The sequence below is a fragment of the Vanacampus margaritifer genome, chromosome 16, assembly GCF_051991255.1.
Source record: "Vanacampus margaritifer isolate UIUO_Vmar chromosome 16, RoL_Vmar_1.0, whole genome shotgun sequence".
Taxonomy (NCBI): domain Eukaryota; kingdom Metazoa; phylum Chordata; class Actinopteri; order Syngnathiformes; family Syngnathidae; genus Vanacampus; species Vanacampus margaritifer.
Genome location: NC_135447.1, coordinates 14,940,475 through 14,960,579, shown reverse-complemented (window position 1 = coordinate 14,960,579; position 20,105 = coordinate 14,940,475). Strand labels below are relative to the sequence as shown.

At 41.5% G+C, this 20,105-nt stretch overlaps 1 protein-coding gene across 12 annotated transcripts in view; it reads right to left on the bottom strand.

Moving 5' to 3' along the window:
* The window catches only part of auts2a (activator of transcription and developmental regulator AUTS2 a), a 380,719-nt gene that overhangs the window by 14,725 nt on the left and 345,889 nt on the right, over positions 1-20,105 (bottom strand). For 10 of the 12 annotated variants that reach the window (XM_077547717.1, XM_077547716.1, XM_077547715.1 and 7 more), the window contains 3 exons: positions 5,029-5,596; positions 2,893-3,188; positions 395-633 (listed from right to left, as the gene is read on the bottom strand). In XM_077547717.1, coding sequence (XP_077403843.1) covers positions 395-633; positions 2,893-3,188; positions 5,029-5,596 — 1,103 coding nt within the window. The remainder of the gene's footprint in view (positions 1-394; positions 634-2,892; positions 3,189-5,028; positions 5,597-20,105) is intronic. The other 2 variants (XM_077547722.1, XM_077547727.1) reach the window with 1 other exon arrangement.

Here is a 20,105-nt window from a genome sequence, read left to right as displayed (position 1 = left end):
AAAGTTCCCTGTATCTTACTAAGTGGCAAATGCATGCGAATGCAACTAATTTTTTTTTTTTGTCAAGGTTGGTAAAAGGTTTCAAAAGATCTTCGTAGTGAAAAATTGTCTGAATATGTTCGAAATGTGTTTACGACAAAAACTGTCTGTAAGCATTTTACAAATCTGGATAAAAACACAAAATTTGCTACGTTTGAGATTCCAGCTTTATCGGCCATCACATTCGTAAAAAGGTAGATGCCGATGTTTGTCAAAATGCCAAATATCGGCACCGATAATCAGTCTATCCCTAGAAAACACTTTTAGCAGCACGAACACCCGCCCACCCGCTCCTCAAAATGTGTGAAACACAATAATACAAGACCCAACACGGTTGCGTTCTACTTATCCTCACATTTCTGGCAGGGGTACGCACCATGGATGGTGCAGGGGTGGGCATAATGGCGTGGGGGAATGGCGTGAAGGTGTGCTGGTGCGTGTGCTGGTGGGTGTGTTGGTGCTGATGCTGGTGCTGATGCTGGTGTTGGTGGAACTCGGTGCGCAGGTAGGGCGGGGGGCCCAGCGAGGCGCCGCGGTCGGCGCTTTGGGAGGCCAAGAAACGAGTGTTGAGCTCCTGGCGTAGAAGGTCTTGCTCTGGAAATGGGGAAAGGGAAGGAACGGTCACGCTAACATTGGAGGACGCCAGCATTGTGAAAAGCAAAACTATTTGTTTTGATGGACTGAAACGTTTGAAAAGAGGGTTCATCAAGATTTCACAGTCGTTTACTAACTGCTTAACAATTAAACAGAATTGGATCCAATGATCAATCCACAGAATAACATCAGAAGCCATTTTGTGTAGTATATGTAGGGCAACCATTTTAGCCCAAGGAAAGCTACAAAGCTATAAGCCATGTGGGCTAAAGCTTTAGCCTGAATAAAAGAGCTCACTCCCACACAAAAAAAAATCTGTATAAAAACAAAAATCCTGACTTGGTTTAGCATGGCAAAGGAGAAACTCTGAGAAAAAGAAGAGGATCAAGAAGAATTATCTGATCAACTTTTTTTAATTGGATTCCATGACATTAGAAAATGTCTTACTTGAAGACGAAGAAAGCAATTTACATAAAAAAAAAAAGCCCAGTTAGAATGTCTGACAGCTGGAACTTTCAGACTGAGATGCGATTTGATACCCTTAAAGTCCCTCAGAGAGAGCGGTTGTTGTAATTACTTTTTTTTTTTTTACCCCTGTGGCAAAAAATAAAAAAATCATCACATACTTTTAGCTTTATTGGACTGGGATAGGAAATGGAATTTTCCTCTTCAACATCCGTATGTTTTAAACAAAATGCAACTCATGGCATTTACAATTTCCCGATGCAAAGTGACAAACTGATAGGTCTTGAAATGCTGATAAAGGTGCACTTTACTTCTCTTTCTGCACTCACCCTGACATTTAACTAGAAGTATATATATATCTCAACGCAACACTTTTGTATTTTTTCCCATTTTTCACGAGCTGGACTTTTCTACATACACAAAAGGCAATTTTCCTCATATTGTTCATAAATCTGTCAAAATCGGTGAGCATTTCTCCTTTGCCAATCCATCCCACCTCACAGGTGTGGCATATCAAGATGCTGATTAGACAGCATGATTATTGCACAGGTGTGCCTTAGGCTGGCCCCCCAAAAAGGGAACAAAAACAAGTGTTGCATTTATATTTATTACTGCTGTCAAAGTTAAAGTGTTAACTCATTGATTAATCACAAAAAAATATTGCATTAATCATGTATTAACGCAGATTAATCACTTAAAAATAACTGACCGCAGACGATCCCTTAGCTTGAGTTCCGTTCCTACGCTAGCGATGCAACCGGAATTTTGACTTAAGTTTGATTTCCCCGTTAAAGTCGATATTTACGTCAGAATAGTTTGTACAGTAATTTAAAAAAAAAAACATATTCGCGCAAAACACGGAAATGTGACGCACCTGATGGCGAGCCGACCTGCTGGATGGACGTCTGTTGCTGAGGATTTCAAATAACTGTGAAATGGCGTGATTACTGTAGGAAATTAACGAAAATGAAGGTGCTACGGACAAGGCACGGGCGCCGTCAAGTCGAAACGCGTGCGACGGAGCTCGAAGGACTCCCTGTACATGCATTAAAGTCAAGCATTTAATAAGTGTTTGCGCGTGACATTCAGAATATTTGTTCATGTCAAACTATTGGGGGTCATTTTTTTCATTTTAAATTATGCAACTTAGTAATTAGTAATGGAAAAAGACAAGGATGAAAGTGTGCCGTTGATCAAAAAATGTTGACGATGTCCTCATAACATTAAATGTCGAAAGAATGAACACATAGCAGGTGCTCTTCAAATTTGGCGGGCAAAGAATGTTAGTAAAAAGCCTTTTTAATGAAGCAATTAATCGTGATTAATCAAAATTCTAAAATGTGATTAATCTGATTTAAAATTTTTTTTATTGTTTGACAGCTCTAATATATATATATATATATATATATATATATTTATATATATATACACACACACACACACACACACACACATATATGCACACCCCTAATATTAGGGGTGTGCATCTCTTCACTTGGATGATTTGATTCGATTCAGTGGCATTACGACTTCAATACAGTACGATTCAGTTCGAGATAGTATGACGTAATGAATTTCTTGTTGTCTATTTTACACACTGTACAAATAAAGGAACTTGTCAGGCATTTCTATCTCATCAATAAAAGACAATTGAATACATATGTTGATAAATTTGAATTTGGACAATTAGATTTGCTTTGATTCAACCCCCTCACATTTTTTAAAATCAAAACTCATGCATACATATACATCTGTATATAATAATAATCATCATTTTTATTGATTTATTTTTACCCGAGTAGGCACTCCCAGCAGCAGGATGTCCCGGTACTGGCAGGGTGCTAGACGTCAGCGGTGGCGGTGGAGGCAAAGCCGCTGGAGGAGCGAACATATTGGGGTGATGAGGGTGCGGTGAGGACTGCAATGCAGGGGGGAAGCTGTGGGGGGTGCTGTGGTTAGCCGCCAGAGGCAAGGGGAAGCTTGACGCGGTGGCGCCCGCCACAGGAAGAGGCGGATGGTGCTGGGGGAGGTGTGAGGAAGGAGCAGGGGGCCCTTGGGGCTTGCTCCCCGGGGTGCTACTCCTGCTGCTGCTGTAATCAGAAAAAGAGAGAGGTGGTGAAAGGAGCAAAGCGCAAGCTCAACACTTGTTCGTCTCCATCTTCACACCTCAAATGTCCTGCATTTGCAAATGCTATCCACTCGCACTATCCAGTCACAACATGGCTGCATGCAAATACAGTTTTCCAATGGCAAGTGTAGCCAAATGAGCATCTGTCCCGGTAGTGAACATGTGCACCGGAGCTCGTTTTCTCTTCCCTAAGCAAACAATGTGTAGTGTGTGTGTGTGTTCCCCAGAGGCAGCCACACAGCCTCCGTCTCCAAAGCCCCATGCACTAAGCCTAAAAGCTCATTTGTGATACTGGCGCTCGGTTGCAGGTGCTGGCTGCCATTATTGCCAGCAGGTACCCAAGAGGCCCGAGTTGGTGTATTGGCAGAGCAGCAAGGCTGGCGCAGGGTGAGGTTTTGCGCAGCCAAGCTCTGACATCCTGGGTGGGACGAAGTTGGCTCCAAAGGAGCATTGCTTGAGTCTTTAACTTATTGAGTAATACAAATAAGAATGTCAGAATTTTACGATGACGACTGTTATATGCCGAGTCCAAATCATTCCTGCCCGAACATTCTCAGTTCTAGAATTCCTCACTGTGCTCCTTTTTTTTTTAATTGTTCCTTCCCACCATCCTCATGTCAAATTCCCCCCCCCCCCCCCCCCCCCATCTAAGAAATTCAGGGCGCTAATTAGCGGACTGCCAGGCTTCAGGTCTGGTCAGGTGTCAGGTGTCTGGTCTGGTGGGTTTTTTGGAGATGGGTTGTGCATTTTTCCATACTTGGCCAGTAAATCTTATTCCCATTTATATTGTTCACAAACACAAGAAACAAAAGGAAAATACATAATAATGAATGCAAATAATATTTCTTTATAAACATTAAAGTAACATCCAACATATAATGGGCTATTGCTGCCTATTACAGGGAGATGTTTTTTTATTATTATTATTATTTTTTAAATCAAACATATATCACCTTTTTGTCGGATTATACTGTGTAAATTCAATACCATTTAAAAATGCTTGACAGGAAATACAACAGAAAGTTTCAAAGGTGGCTATCTTACTTTAAATACATTTTTACACCGTTGTATTGTAATATTATTGGTATCGTTGAGATGTTGTATTCTGACCCTGCGATTCCAACCGGATGTCTGTAACTGATTTTTGGGGGAATTTAACAAATGACACTAAGTAATTTCCATCAAGCAGGGCTATTAAGTTTAGCTTCCCACAATGCAATTTGGAACAGTAAAATTGTCGGCCGGCTTTTACTGTGTTGGCTGGGTAGAGATCGTAGCATCAGTAAATTCAGTCATTTAACATTCATTCAACAAAAAAGGAACATGACACAAACTAAACTAAGAACTATGAAGGACATCGCGCATTTAAGATGGACTTCAACGTTTATCTTCACCTTTAGCTACGGCTGCGGTTGCTACATAATAGGCGGGTGCCAAAAATTGGTACGTAATTGTGGGAATGCTGAAAGACTAATTGCTTGCCACACGGAGGACACGGGTTCAAACCCCGCTTGGACAACTCTTTAGTACAAATGCAATATTGAATACTAATCATTGTCAAATGATTTCACATCGATTACTTTTGATGTCATTTGTCATTAAGTTTTTACTCCATTCTATATTCACAATTCAAATTCAACGCAAGCTTTCAGCATATACTGACGTATTCACCACAATTATTGAGTACAATGTCACAGATTCTTCTGCGGCTAGAATGGCAGTGGTTTGAGCAATTGCCTGCCACACCGAAAGACTAGGGTTCAAAGCCCCCTATGTTGATGCACTGTGATGTTTAGTCTTACCTGTGGCCGTTGAGGTTGAGGACGTTGTAAGCAGAAAGCGGCCGAGGGTGGCAGCGTGAAGGGGGGCGGTGAGGCCCTGCCTGGCTGGGGTGCTGCTGTTGAGTGTGGTTGCTCAGAGGTGCAGGCGACGGGTGCGGATGATTCCCGGGTGTATGTAGAGACCGGGCTTGGGATAGCAATTCTGGGTGGCGCTGGAGCCGGGGAGGGGGGGTCGGCGAGTGCTTTCGGCCCTGGGCGAGAGGCACGGCTGCGGGAGTCCGAGGGCTGGGCGGAGCCTCTGAAATTGGGAGTGGATAACTGGGGGCCGGAGCCTGAGTAGTGTTGACTGGCTGGGTCTTCCGTGACGATGGTGACTTCGGAGGGAAAGGTTGGGGCTGTGTCGGAGGTGAGGGCAGGGATTGGGGGGGCAGAGGCCGACTTGGGGTGCTGGATGAAGGAGTTTGGGAGTCCCTGCAGCTCTCCTGGCTCCTCTCTTGACTGCGCTCTAGACCTGACACCTTGAGGGGGCCTGGGCCGTGAGGCACCTGGCTGCCATTGGTGGAGAGCGCATTGATGCCAAATTCTGGGACTGCATAAAAAAAAAAGAAAACAAAACAATTCAATAGTGGCCCTTTAAGGAAGAACAACCGATATTCCAAAATGCATCTTTTGAAAATGCTGCTCCTACTTCCTCTTTGGTAATAAAGAAATCCGCATGTCCACCTGCTTTTAATCCATCTCAGGGGGCAGCCAGTTTGACGCTTGATGACGACTGAAAATGACATCGCAGTTGCTCAGAGCTCAGGTTACCACCAATCACGGCTCAGCTTGCAAATGTCACACAACCAAGCTCAGAAAACAGGTCATTTTAAGTCGACAACAAGTCGCAAAATGGCCGCCCCTGAGATGGATAAAAACAGGTGGATTTTGCTGCTTAACTCATATTCCATAAACACAATACTAGTCAGAATGCTTATACTAGTAGTGGCGCACATAACATTATAATAAAAGGAACATTTTTGGGTTGACTTCACTTTTACCTACAAAAAGCAACATGGCATTTGTATTTTTACCAGATAAGTGCATTTTTTGCTTATTTCTTCTTCTATCTACTTAAGCACTCCTGTCACGTAGTGCCCCCTAGTGTTCAGAGGCTGACATACCAGGCTACATTTCAGTTAAATATGTGGCACGAATCAGACTATTAGAAAAACATGCATTTGGACGTTAAAAGGTCAGAAATGTCAAGTTGTTACTCTTAAAAAAGTTTTACATTTGAGTGTAATTTACGCCATGTTCAAGAAAAGTTTGTTTGTGAACAATATTTGATTACAATTAAAAAAAACTTTTCCATCGCAATTAGAAAATGTGATGGCATTATCAGTACACACAATGCTTCATTTCCATGGCGTATTGGATTGCTTTTGCCTGTGACTAGCATACAAATCAGTCAAATTGTTATTGTAGCCAAACGGCATTTTATCACATTTTCAAATAAAAAAAGAATCCTCACAAATTAAATTGCAACGATCCAAAATCCAATACTTTTCAATGAGCGGAGCATCCTTTGACCGAGAAAAATGCTGCATTCGAGGAAATAGGAAATCGGAACATCCCACTCTGATTGTGTCAGATACAACCTTGTGACACAAAGTAATTTGGAATGACTGCGTTAATTGGAACAACAAACAATATATCGGCCATCTTTGTTTGTTTACATTTGCCTCAGATGCTTTAAAGGCATAAATGGGACATTCCGAGTGGGATAAATTTGACTTCAAGCCTTTCTTATTGACTTGTCGGAATTGTCAATACACAAACATAAATACTTGTACTGGCACACGGTCTGAAAGTAAATTAAACTGAAAGGCCAAATAGGAGGAACCCTGAATGCTAAATTTTATATTGTTGTTCTTCTAACACATTGTTGTTAATTTGAGTATATAATCGCACAAAACTGTGCCAAAGGCTTAGAGCACAGATTTGTTGTTTGAGCAATGCTATTGAGACTGCATATGAGAAAAATACCTTTGACAAAGACAAACTAGTACTAACGTAAGCGAGGCAAAAAAATATAACAGAGTATTGGTTCGTCTTTGTCTCTTTTAAGCTAGCCAGCTACATCCTGATCCAGGGTACCAATGTGATTCGCCATCATTATTTAAAACACACTGAGGGACACCTACAACACAATGTTAGAGGTCACAGAGAAGAATAGGTAATATAGGCTGTTGGTCTGTCGGGACGTCCTCCAACAGAAGGCATTGTCAGACATCAGCAGTCAGATTTGTTGCTCCAGAGGCTCATGGGAGATGACAGTACATACACAAGCAGTAATTAGCTCTCTCTGGGCCTCAGGGAGTGCTGGTGGCTAGTGCTAGTGGGCTCCTCCCAATTCGTCCAACCTGTTAAAAGCCTTTAGCCGACTAAGAGGTGCAGTAACCCAGTTGTTCTGAACTGAGGGTGCCGCCTGTCACAATGGGCCTCCTCCCTGACACGTTACTCCCTCCACGCTGCCGCCTTCTCCACTGGGAACAGTGTGTGCAAAAACAACGCCTACAGAACCTCTTTCCATTAGCATCAAAAGCTATTAGCTGCCCCCGGGCACATGCCTCATTTTCATTTTGTGGAGGTAAAGATTACGAATCCTTTAAAAGAGACGTACTACTTGTTCACAAGTTAAAACAGTACCCAGATGTCTTAATGGAATGTTTGACATTCTTCGGTCAAGGACTAAGAATTATCGCACACTTATCCTTATTTAACACACAAAAGGCACACTGTTACAGGTTGAAGTGGTTTTGTTATTTTGCCATCTCTCCACACTTCAAAATGGAAGAAGGAGTCTACAGTATAGTTGTTCTCTGGCCATCTGTACCAGGGTTATAATAGTATTGGAATTTTCATTATAGCTAGTTTTTCTGAGATTTTTTTTTTTTAATGTAGTTAGTTTTCATTAGTTTTCAGAGTGGGTTAGTTAGTTTTTATTCGGTTCAATTTTTTTTCCCGTAGGTTGAGGGAAAAAAAAACACTTCTTTTGTTTTTGTTTTTTGGGGCCTTGTTAACTTGCGTCACGTTTCGGCCTGACTTATGTGATGCAGTTTGAGCGACGTCAACTAATGGCGCTTTTGTATTGGCTGCTGCTAGATAATGTCGCTCCTGGGCAACACAAAATTAATTAATTAATTAATAAAAATTGACCAAAACGCCCAGACGATTGTTTGACTTTCCTTCTTGCATTAGCTGCCGTGCTGTCGAAATAAATACATTTAAAATCAACCACAAAGGTTCATGTATTAATTAAATTAGACATTTCCGCTAAAATTATAGATCGTTTTTGTTTTTTTTGTCAACGTAAAATATAGTTTGTTTTATTTCATTAACAATTTTTTTTTGAAATTGTAGCTGTAGTTATTTTGTTAGTTTTTGTTGAACTAGGGTTAGCCTTCCTTCTCCTTCTCAGGATCGCTCATGTTCACAAGATCACTTTAAGGGTCTTGGTCTCGTCTCGGAATCAAGATAATTTTTACTTGGAAATAACACATTTGCTTAGATTTGAGATTTGTATCATAACTATTTCAAAAACTACATACATGTAGCATAATTTGTTTTTGTTGCAAACATAATGACAAAAAAAGATACTGGTCGTTTTTAAAAAAATGATTTTTCTTGATATATATACAGTCTTGGTCTTGGTCTCGATACTCTCGTCTCGATAATATCTTGGTCGCGGCTGGTGTGGTCTTGATTACAACATTAAAATAATCTCGATCTGTACTCGTTTCTCTCGCAACGACATCAATCTACTCTACTTAAAAATGCAATAGCCAGTCAAAGACGTAGCTGGTAAACAACTTTAAACATGGGGAAATCCCATTTTGAAGTCTCCTGCTTGCACCTTCAACCCCCTTGAGGTCCATTTCTTGTTTTGAGAATGTGCTAACACACTAATTCAAAGATGGTGTCTATTCTGTCCATAATGAAGACTCCAGGGCCAGGCGGAGCAGGAAAGAACAAGAGCCGTGTGCGGCAGTTTCTCTCCCACAAGGGTTCATTTGTTGGTCTTCTTTATCCCTGGAAACAAATAAGATCAATTCCCGCTTGGTGTTTCTCAACATTTCAGGGGCATTGCATTTTTAACTAGCGCACAGTTTGATGGAGTGTTACACAGGGGAATGAAGCCTATGTGGGGAGGCAAAAGCTGAAGTTGACTGCCGAGGCTTTGTGTCGATCTGCGTTTTTTTGTTAACTTTGTTTAGATTTTTTGTTTTATTTCATGTTAAGTCATGTTTTCTTGCCCCTTGTTCATATCTTGTATCATCGTTAGGTTTTTGACGACACCTGTTCTCATCAGACGTGTTTGTTGTGCCTACCAATCAGCTCCCTTCAGGCACTTGTCCAGGTGTATCTCGTTCTCTCATTATTTGTATTTAATTCCCTTCTTTCTTCTAGTCATTTTGGTCCTTAATCACATTTCCTTGGTCTGTCAGTTCCAACTTCCAAGCCTTGTATTGCAATGCCATGCTCCAATAATGTTGTGTTCTTTGTGAGTAGGCTTGCCATTGACTTTTTTCTCTCAGTGTTTCTTTGTTTGCAACTACTTTATTCTAGAAACATTTATTTTGAACTTTGGTGCTTCTGTGTTTTGAGTCCTTCATTTGGGTTCCGACTGAATTTTGATTTGACGACGCATTGTCGCAGGTTGATGACGTATGCGCCAATTCTCGGGTGAATGCGCGCGAACCGTCAGGCTGTCAACAACAATACGGCGGATAGCCGTGTCGTAGTCCTTTTGCGCAGCCACCTTAGCTTGCTTATGCAGCAAAATATTTTGCTTCTTTTTTTCCCCCGTTCAACAAGCGGTGTTGCACTTGAATCACCCGCCATTGTTATTTCTCCTGTGTTCGTCTTTTTCATGTTGTTTTGATACATGTAAAGCCATGTTTGTTCTGTAGATTGCAATAAAGTTTTTTTTTTTTGTGTCCGTCTTCTTCGCCGATTCTTCTTCTACGCTTTCCGTGAACTCCCTGTGGCTGCGCTACAGCGCCACTCCAGACTTGGCATATACATTACAGCAGTTAAACGTCCTCAGCGTTTTCTTTTGGACACACGCAAGTCTTGAATTGCTTCTGTGTGTACAAGATTTCGTCCTAAGTGTAGGCATGTCAGACTATCTGGGCCAAGCAAGTGATTAAGACGGTTAATTCAATAGCCGATTGTGAACAACATTTATGCTACTGAAACGGCATTAAGCGGTTCAGTTCCGTTCAGTTTGCCAAAGTGCCAAATATTTATAAGGCTTGTGTCTCTATATACAACACTGTCAGGCATACAGTAAGAGTATGTGAGTGGGACAGTTCTGCAGCATCTGAAATTGACACATGGGGTCAGCATCAACACGTGATTGACGTTTGACCAAAAGAGCCCTGATCAGAATTGCATGGGCAAAAGCACAATGATTTGAGATGATCTTTGCGGTTTAGTATGACCTAAAGACAAAGTGTGAGGCAAGTGAGACATGTACTATGGAACGTTAGATCACTGATACAAAACTTGACGGGGATAAAGCTAGCTTATCCAATTTCATTGTCCTCATATGATATAGTTCAGCCTGTATAAATGATTGACAAATAAGCGATCATGTTTAAAAGGCGTGACAAAAGGACAGCAGCTGTCCTTTTGAAAAATACATTAGCAACTTGAGCCAAAACCACTTTGCTAATGTCTGTCTTTTATGTGAGGGCGGGCGGACATGACAACTGACACTCTGCCCTGCAGACATCTTAACAAATTGATGCCTCTAATGACCCGTGCGACATCACAAGGACGGATCCTTTGTTTTCACGGCTTTTCGTCCATTTCTACCTCAATATATGTGGGGATGTTCTTCCATCCCTATCAAATCCTTGAGGTGCTATTGACACACCGACTATGTTTGACCTACAGAACATACATAAGCAAACATCCGTGTAGCTTGTTGGCCAATCCGAAAAGAAGAAGACGCAAAAAGTGCAACCAATCATGAAATGCAAACATGACAGCTCTTTCTCATCCACCTCGTTTTGCCATGCAAAGCTACTTCTCATAAATCAACATTTCTCCAGAGAGATGTTTTACTGCAGTCTAACAAATATAACCGTTTGTAGAAAATTCGTCCTGATAATGGTAGCTTGGTTAAACAAATAATATATATGATTGTATTTCTAGGATTGCATCTCAGCATGAAAACTGAAACAATGAGCAAAGGGACCAAGACTGTTTGGTCAAGTGGAATTTATTACACCTCGCCCTGTGCAAAATGATTCATGGTCATTACTGAAGATTCCATCCTGCATGTCGCAGTAAATTTGAACTACAATCTATCTCGGTACTCGGCAGGGTTTATGGATTTTGGCAGGAAAAAATGAATACATTCCAAGTCCCCTGTTATGCAGAATGTTTTTAAAAACGTTTTTGGGCTTTGTCTGGAAACCATTTAGTTGGCAAACTACTTCCATATTGTGTTTGACACCATAATACGGTTCAATTGCAAGTCCTGACAGTGGTTTAGACAGCAGCATATGGCTCCAGGGTCTCTTTGGTGAGGGATTGGCCTTTGTTTATTAGTTCTTAATGAAGTCTGAAATTGCATTAATGGCAGCTAGGCAAAACTCCTTCTCACACAGATGAGAACAATAACAAGCAGGTGCTAATTTCTGACAGGTCCTGATCTCATTCGTGTCCTTGCACAAGTCAGCCAAACTGCTATTCAGGTTTTCAAAATGCAAACACATAGTTTAAACGTTAAAAGAGCTGCATCAATGCATCTTAAACCAATGCTTATTTCATTTTTTCTTTACTCACTACCTTAAAAACAGTCTTTGTAATGACTTGCACTTTCATGGTTAAAATACATTGCAGATTAACAGACACCATTAACTTACTTTATATTGTCTCTGTTATTAATTGTGCATGCATTAGTATGTAAAATTTGCCAACACGTTTTTTAGTGGCGAGCGGTCAATATGAGCTGTAAATGCAGTGCATGCCCACGCGGCGCCCTTCAATAAAATAATTGAAAACCTGCCTCAGTCCTGAATATTTCCGCTTTAATTTTATACCTACACAGTGTTATAAAATAATTTTTAATATTAAAATTAATAATAAGTATACCCCCAAGTTTTTCCGCTCGTGCCCTACCGGGCGCTCGCATATTTGTCACTCCAGCATGCCCTCTCTAAAAGGTCACCGCTCACCACTACAGACGTTTCTTATCATTGCAAACAGTAGTGTTCAATTATGTACATTCATACAATATTATTGGCAAAAACAATGTTTGTAATCAAGTCTTTTGTTGTGACTAATCATGGACCAATACTAGATTATGACGGAATGATAACCATGAGCAAAAATATCGTGGCATCACAGAATTAAAATTACAGCTCCAAAATGACCTCTTTTTTTGTTTTGTTTTTTACATATTTGGGGGAATCAAAACATTTTCTATAGAACACCAATTCCATCTATTTTATCGAGTCTTCTTGGTAAGTCACAGTATCCCATCACTGAGCTATTTTGAGAACAGACCATTGGGCTGCTCATGTTGTCCTTGGGGCTAACTAGTATGCCAGAAGAGGAAAAAATCCTAATTGGTGGCAATTAACATTTGTGCAACTCTGAAAAGAGGAAAACATATTGTGCCTTGCTCAGACATCCCCTCAAAAAACAAAATAGCTCATTATTACCAGTGACATCCAGTATTAGCAGTTATTAAAACCTTGACTTTTTGAAATCCCAGTAAACTGTCAAATTATCCCATGCCTAGTTGTCACATTTGTATTAGGAATGAAGAAAAACGAGATCAGATTCTTTAATCTGGCATGTCTGAGCTAATGTCGCAGAAGGCTGAAGCGCTTGACTGACTTAAATATGTAATCATTGTGCTAACAAGAGGCGCTAGGAGAAGAAGCGTACATATCTGTCTAAATCATTTAAGAGTTTGTATTTGACCAGTCAGTAAAAGGGAGTGTTAGGCACTCATATGGCTTATGTTGCCCAACTGTTATATGTACCACAGATTGTCCGGCGGATGCTGCTGCACTTCCAAGTTCTGTTTTTTAAAAATTACCTCGGCTCATTCTAGTCTTTAAAAACAGATTACTTCAATCTAGGCATGCACAAATACATCAGTGTAAATAATTACACACAGCCCGGAAAAACATTCACCAGCAAAGTCTAGCAGTATTGCATTACTTATTTGTCCCTACTGACAAATGACATTCAAAAGAGTTTTCCTACAAGATAAGCGGCCGGTTTCTTTCTACAAAATGGCGTTAACAACTACAGTACTGGACAGCCAGGTCTGTGGAAAAATGTATGAAACCCTTTCAGAAAGGTGTAAACATTCCCTTTAAAATGAAGTTTCAGAACCTTTGCATGAATACTGAATGTGTCTGAGTCAAAACATTCACAGAGCGGAATCTGCCAGCTGAGTGGAATACCCAAGAGTTCATATTAGCGGATGACAGCTGAGCTCAGCTCCCATGTTGCTGCGATTGGTTGAAGTTGTTTTGAGACCCCTGATGTTATAATACTCCTCTCTGGTGCCCAAAGTGAGGAGGGTCCATGTCGCCCAAATCCGCACATCAACTGAGGCATTCATTTTCTTAAATTTAGACCCACTGTGCGGCTTTTTTGAGAGCCTTCACATGTCAAGTTTGGTCGTGATTCATTATTATGTTTCCGGCCTTGCTAAGAGCTACGACTGTTTATATTTGCAACATCGTGGCTAAACGATGCACTCATGCTTGGTGATATCAACTTCCAGAGAAGCTGAAATCCTGTGTCAGTAACATTATCTGCAGAAGCTTTCTCCCTGATCTCATAGCCAAAGCCTCCGGGGAATCTCTAGACTATTATCCCCTTATCCCCCTTCCTTATCTCAGAAGCCTTTAACAGCATTAGCTGTTCTGAGAGCACACTTCTTCTCCTAGTGTGTCACCTCATTGCATTCTCAGAGCACAGGCATACTCGAAATACCCCAGAACGGGGTCCGTGGCGCTGAGGTGCGGCAATGATGGACGCTCCCCTGCTGGCCCTCCCAGACTTGCTATCATGTCAGCAGCTCTCTAATGCTAGAGCAGGGAGGCGTGTTGGATTACACAGCTTGGACATCCCGCTATGTGGAGGGTCTTTGACTCGAGATGTTTTATTAGTACTAGACTCCCAGGGGGTGGTTGAGAGAGGGTAGGTGGGGAAGTTAATCCGAAAAAAATATTTGGGGGACAGGCGTGATGGAGAGGGAGCAAGCCAAATAGTCCGCCTGGGAGAGTCTGACATGTACAGTCTTTCAGTGAGGATATCACAGCATGCTGGTATTAGCTCACAGTAACACAAACCACTGCTATATAGCAAGTGATGATTGAGCAAAATACCAATAAGGGGGCAGTGGTCATGTAATATGTCAAGCCATTAAACACAAATTACACAAGGTGAGAGGTTGTGTTTTGATTGGTATTCATTTTGTGAGCAGGAACAGACTCAAACTCAAAGAATAGACAATTACTTACAGATGCACAGGTGGGAAATTTCTGATAAGTTGTAGAACATTTCTGAACACTCTATGGGCAGTTTAACTAAGGAACGTATACAGGACTGTTTATTGCTCTTGATGATGGATCAAATATAGACCATGAAACCCCACAGATTTTCAGGTCGGCATTTTTGGTGTCAATTACACGCACAGATTTTCACTATTCACGGCACATCTCGTTCTATATCCCCTGCGTTGCTTTAATAACACACTTCTGGAGATTTCCAATTTATTCACGTGAATTCCTGTAAATTCCCATCCATGCTAGGTCATACACAATTAGCTCCATAGTCCAGACTAGTCCTGAATCTTGTGAAACATAAAGCAAGTGTATATATAGAAATTATGTTATTTTATGGTGACATTAACCGTTTCAAAGATAGACTGGGCTCAATAAAATAGTGAATGTTTTAAGCTCCTCTTACAGTATATGTCTAAGGCTGCGTAGCAGTAGCTGCCTTCTCACAGACAAGTTATAGAGTACATACTGTAAACTTGTTCGCGATGATAAGTGAAAAGGAACATACGTACTTAGATTAGGACATTAAAATGCTAGAGCCTATATTTTCTACCAGTGTATCCTTGCATTAGTTATTCATAAAATCTAGTAAGGGCAAGTGCACTATGTCCTCTTTCGGAGTCATCATGAAGTCATTTACTGCAGCGGCAACACTCTTCCACCCACAGTAGCTCTGATTACAGCCACTCTTCTCTGATGACTTCTAACTGTATCTGCCAACAGCAATTGGAAAATCTGCTGCTTTTGACAGTGGCCTCAATGTTTGCCCCTGGAGTATCTTTATGTGCACGTGAGGTTGGAGTGAGTTTCCCATTCTTAAATCCTCCGGTTAAGCTTCTTTAAAGAAAATATGATATAGATAACCATAGTGGGACAACTGACCATTACTCAATATAATTGAACGTTTAATCCTGGAGAACCCAAGAACCCTTTTCTTCTTTGGAAAATTAAGAATTATACATTAAATGACTGCTATAAGTTCACTGAACACCAAAATATATGTTTTTTCAATGTTTTTTTCAATTTATTCCCTAATTTAGGATTAGAGCGAAATTTGACCCTTTGGGATTTAGGGGTATCATTTCGAAAAATCTGAATAACAAAAACTCTCAGAAAACTATTTAGAATTTAAGAAAATAATCAATCAAATACACAGCTACATTGAACAATATAATTTTTTAGTTTTATTTGTTGCATTTTAGCCATCTTGTCACCACCACTCTGGCTCATGTAAGTGCAATATTCATCCACTAGATGGCCCCATGCAGGGGTCAGAAGTGGCACTCTGGACTTTTGAAGTTAAATTTGTAAAAAAAAAAAAAAAAAAAAAGTCTTATTTGAGTAGCAGAATTTATAGGGGCCAAATTTGACCCCGTGGGTTCTCCAGGGTGAAGAGCAATCACTTTTGAAATGATTCTGGAGTCTGTCAGACATCGAAGAGATGCACCTCTTCTTTCTCTTCAAGTTGATCCCAAAGGTGTCTCTAGGTCAAGTTCCTCAATAACAATTGCAGAGTCACAATCTTCCAGCCAAATTTGGTGAGCTGGCACAATTTGTTCCTATTATCAGTACATATCCTGTCCAAGTAAATAGGGAATAGCACCTTTCAATTAGTTGAAAACTACCACAGTATACAGTCAGGAAGAACCACCAACAAATTTCTGTTCCAGATGATTCATCAGTACATAAAGAGTAAAAATGAATGTAGCACCCTTGTTTTAACTACCAGGAAGCTTAACAAGATTCAGATGTAATAAAGACACTATGGATAAAGACAGTATGTCTCAGCACTTCCAGATGGTACAGGTCTGTTCAAAAGTGACCACCAGCCTTGATTAGAAATTGACTTTTAAATGCATTTTAACAAAGTATACAAAAGGAAATAGTAGGAAGGATACAGGCAAGGCTGTTAATAGGCCCAAACTTTCCTTTCAAGTGTTGTGTTATGGGAGGTTACACCAAATATTTATGTGCTTTCTCATTGCACTCTGATAAAGAAGCCTTTATAACTCGTACAGTCATAGGTCATACTGGAAGAAACATTGCACGTTCTTGATGACAGGCAAGTTGGCACAGGTGATCACCACAATGTGTGGATGCACAGGCGGGCATGGCAATAAACCTACCCCCTAGTGTGAACCGTCTGGGGAACACTTGTCAACCACAACTGAGGGATCTAACGCAGTCATACTCCGGTGTTGAAATAACAGCGGCATGTAACAAGGACCCAACTCTGACCGCTTGCAAATAGCTGGCAAACATTGCCACACTGGTGTAAATCTACACCCAGAGGCATGACAGCTGTGTCACACTATTTGGCTCCCAATATGTCACATGTATATAAACCATCTGATGAGATTTCTCACAACACTGATGAGAAGTGAAAAGTATATGTGACAGAGACAGTTGTGGGACAGTAACTTCGGCAGACCCTACCCAACGATTATCCTAATTTAAAAAAATATATGATTTTTTTCACTTTGTCATTGGTGTCATAGAGTTCCAATTCTGTCAGTTAGGCACTTAAGCAAATACAATTTAAGATGCTAGATGCCATATAAAGAAATATCAAGAGTTTTCCTGTCATCAAAATCACCAATGTCCTGTTGCCACTATCAAATAGATGATCTTATCAACTATTCCATCAAATAGTCAAGTTAATGGATGGATTTGCAGGAACAGCATCAAATCCCGGTCACAAATGTTATGGGTAGATTCAAAAGCAGAATCTTTCACACTAGGTTTCCCCAATCTTGATCCTCGAGTCCTGCAGGTTTTAGACATTTCTGTCCTCCAAAACACCTGATTCTAAAGATCAGGATCGTTATCAGACTTCTGCAGAGTTTGCTGATGAGCTGATTGTTTGAATCAGGTGTGTTGGAGGATGGAAACATCTAAAACCTGCAGGTCTCCAGCCCTCGAGGATCAGGATTGGGGAAGCCTGTTTTACACTAGAAGCTGATTTTCAGCCATTATTGGTGGCAAAATTGGTGGGTTGGGTGGGGAAGAGCATCTGGTGTTAAAACTGTACCAAATATATCACCTCTGTGACAATCCATCCATCCATCCATCCTCTGTACCTCATTAGGGTCGTGGATGTGCTTGGAGGCTTACCAACTGACTTTGAATGGCTGCAGTCTAAACTTTCCGGCAATAGAGAGTACTAATAAACTCTGAAGGGGTAATAAGTAGCTTAGAGCAGTGGTTCTCAAACGCGGTCCTCGAGTACGCCTATCCAGCCTGTTTTCCATGTCTCCAACAGCTTACACAGGTGTTTCAAACGATCAGCTAATCAGCAAGCTCTGCAGAAGCCTGTTAACGATCCTCAGATGTGTTGGCTGAGGGAGACATGGAAAACAGGCTGGATAGGGGTACTCGAGGACCGAGGTTGAGAACTAGTGGCTTAGAGAATGGACTTTTATGAAGGCTGGAAACGTCTGTGTGAATTCCATCTACTTGTTGCCGACGAAGGGTAGTACTCAAAATACTGAAACTCATGCCAGTAGAACTCAATCATTTCCCACCACCAGATACTAACATGTTCCTGTCAGTCACTATGGCATCTGTTGAGCCAACAAACCTCAAACACAAAAGACATGCCCATGTCACATTTCCTTTGAAAAACATGCATACTGTACGTAAAAAAATATTACCAGGCAACAAGTACCACCCTGGCTGCGGTGCATGTACTGTAACATTACTTCATCTGCCTGGTTCTGCCTGATGATGCCCTGTGCTCCATGCAGCCAAGTGACAGAACCACGCTGGCTCATTGGTCAGGGAAGGACGACTAATTGTGCAGCTGTTTCCTCTCAGGCGATAGGCAGCCTTAGTTACCAAATTTTAGTTCTTTTGAGTCTCCGGTTGCAGTCAAGGGTGTCGAGACACCGTTAATCTTGAGTGTTGAATGTAGAAAATGCCTCCTTTCTTTTTTTTCCCTCGCTCTCCAGCTCCTTCCTGTCTCTCGTGAGCCATCAGGCAGAGTGAGTGTAACTGGCTTGCAGCAATACGTTGAGTGACAGCTTGAGCTGACATGCTGACACTACCGTGATTTCGCCGGGGAGAAAAGCATTTGGAAGGCTGGAAAAAGAGAAATGTGTCCCCAGAGAGTCATCAGTCTCAGGCTTCTTTCACTGGCTTTCAAATGGAGCCAACTGGTTTTACACATCCACACCACACATTCAAGCAGCTCGCGAGGATTAGATTTACCGCCCGTGTCGATTGTAAGAGCAACTCATACCAGAGTGCTAATAGCGTGACAGTATAGATCAAATATCCAAAGATCTGGCCAAGTATCAATTTGCATGTAGCCTTTTCGCTTATTAGTTCTTCAGCAGAAGCTGATGTGTTTTTGTGGACGTGTTTGTGAGCATGTCAAATGCTGTGCCATTACCCCCTTTCTTAGGTTTCACGACCGTTGGATTAGCAGGACACACTGAGCAGTAACGTCTCGCTTTTCTGTCAATAGTTTGAATCCTCCTCCCTCCTCCGAGTTTGCTTTCTCAGTGCGGAAACTTCAGCACGACCACATCAACGTGCTTTCCGAAATAACACCTCAAATTAGCTAAGGGCTGTTGGCAGGCTTGAGTGAGACGAGTCGCAGCTTTGGGGCTGCGTTATTTTTCAAGGGGGGGTGAGTAAGATTCAGGGAAGTTGGTTGGGATTTGAGTTGTTTATTTGAACCGCCCTGCCATCTAAACAGCCAGCTGCCTCCCTGCTTTCTTGTCAAGCCTCGGAGATTAAGTGAGGATTGTGGAATTGTGGGGAGAACACAACTTGATATCCCCCTTTGGGTAGCGGCTGCTCGAGGTTTAGGTTACTGGAACAATGCGGCCTCTGTGCACGGTCTCCTATCCAGAGAGAACGCGGGCTCAGACAAGCTGGCTAGTGTCAGGCATGGCTAGAGGATCCGTACATCACAAAACCACACGGCACACTGACTGAGCAGAGTTTAGGGAAAACGCTTCCAAACATGGCTTTCCGGATTAAATGCTCCAGCACAACCCCCAGCCTCAATATGCTGACGGCTCCACAAAACATACAGCGTGTAAAGACACAACTGACTGTTTGCTTTTGGCTTGAAAGGCCCGCAAATGCAATCCCTTCTGGGATTTTTTTTCTACAAGTGTTTACAGTCAAGCTCGACGGTTGATGCTGAAACCCTGAAATCAAATAGCTCCCACCAGGAGCAGCTTAATCTCTAGCAGATGGTGACAGCCCGACGGACATTGATGATTTTGGGCAGGCTTAGAAGAAATGTGGCTTTACGCCAGAAAAGAAGAAGTTGGTGAAAAAAATGAACACTGTTTACTTGAAAAAAATCTTTCAACATTTACTTTTACTATCACTCAACATGCGATAATTTATCTCCACCAATTTAACCCTCAACTCTAGCTTGAGATCACATCAAACACAGGAGGCAATGTTGCCCTATAGCCTTGGCAGCTCCTATCACAACTTCTAGCACCCCGGGTCTGTATGTAATAGTAGCCTGTGGAAATATAATAA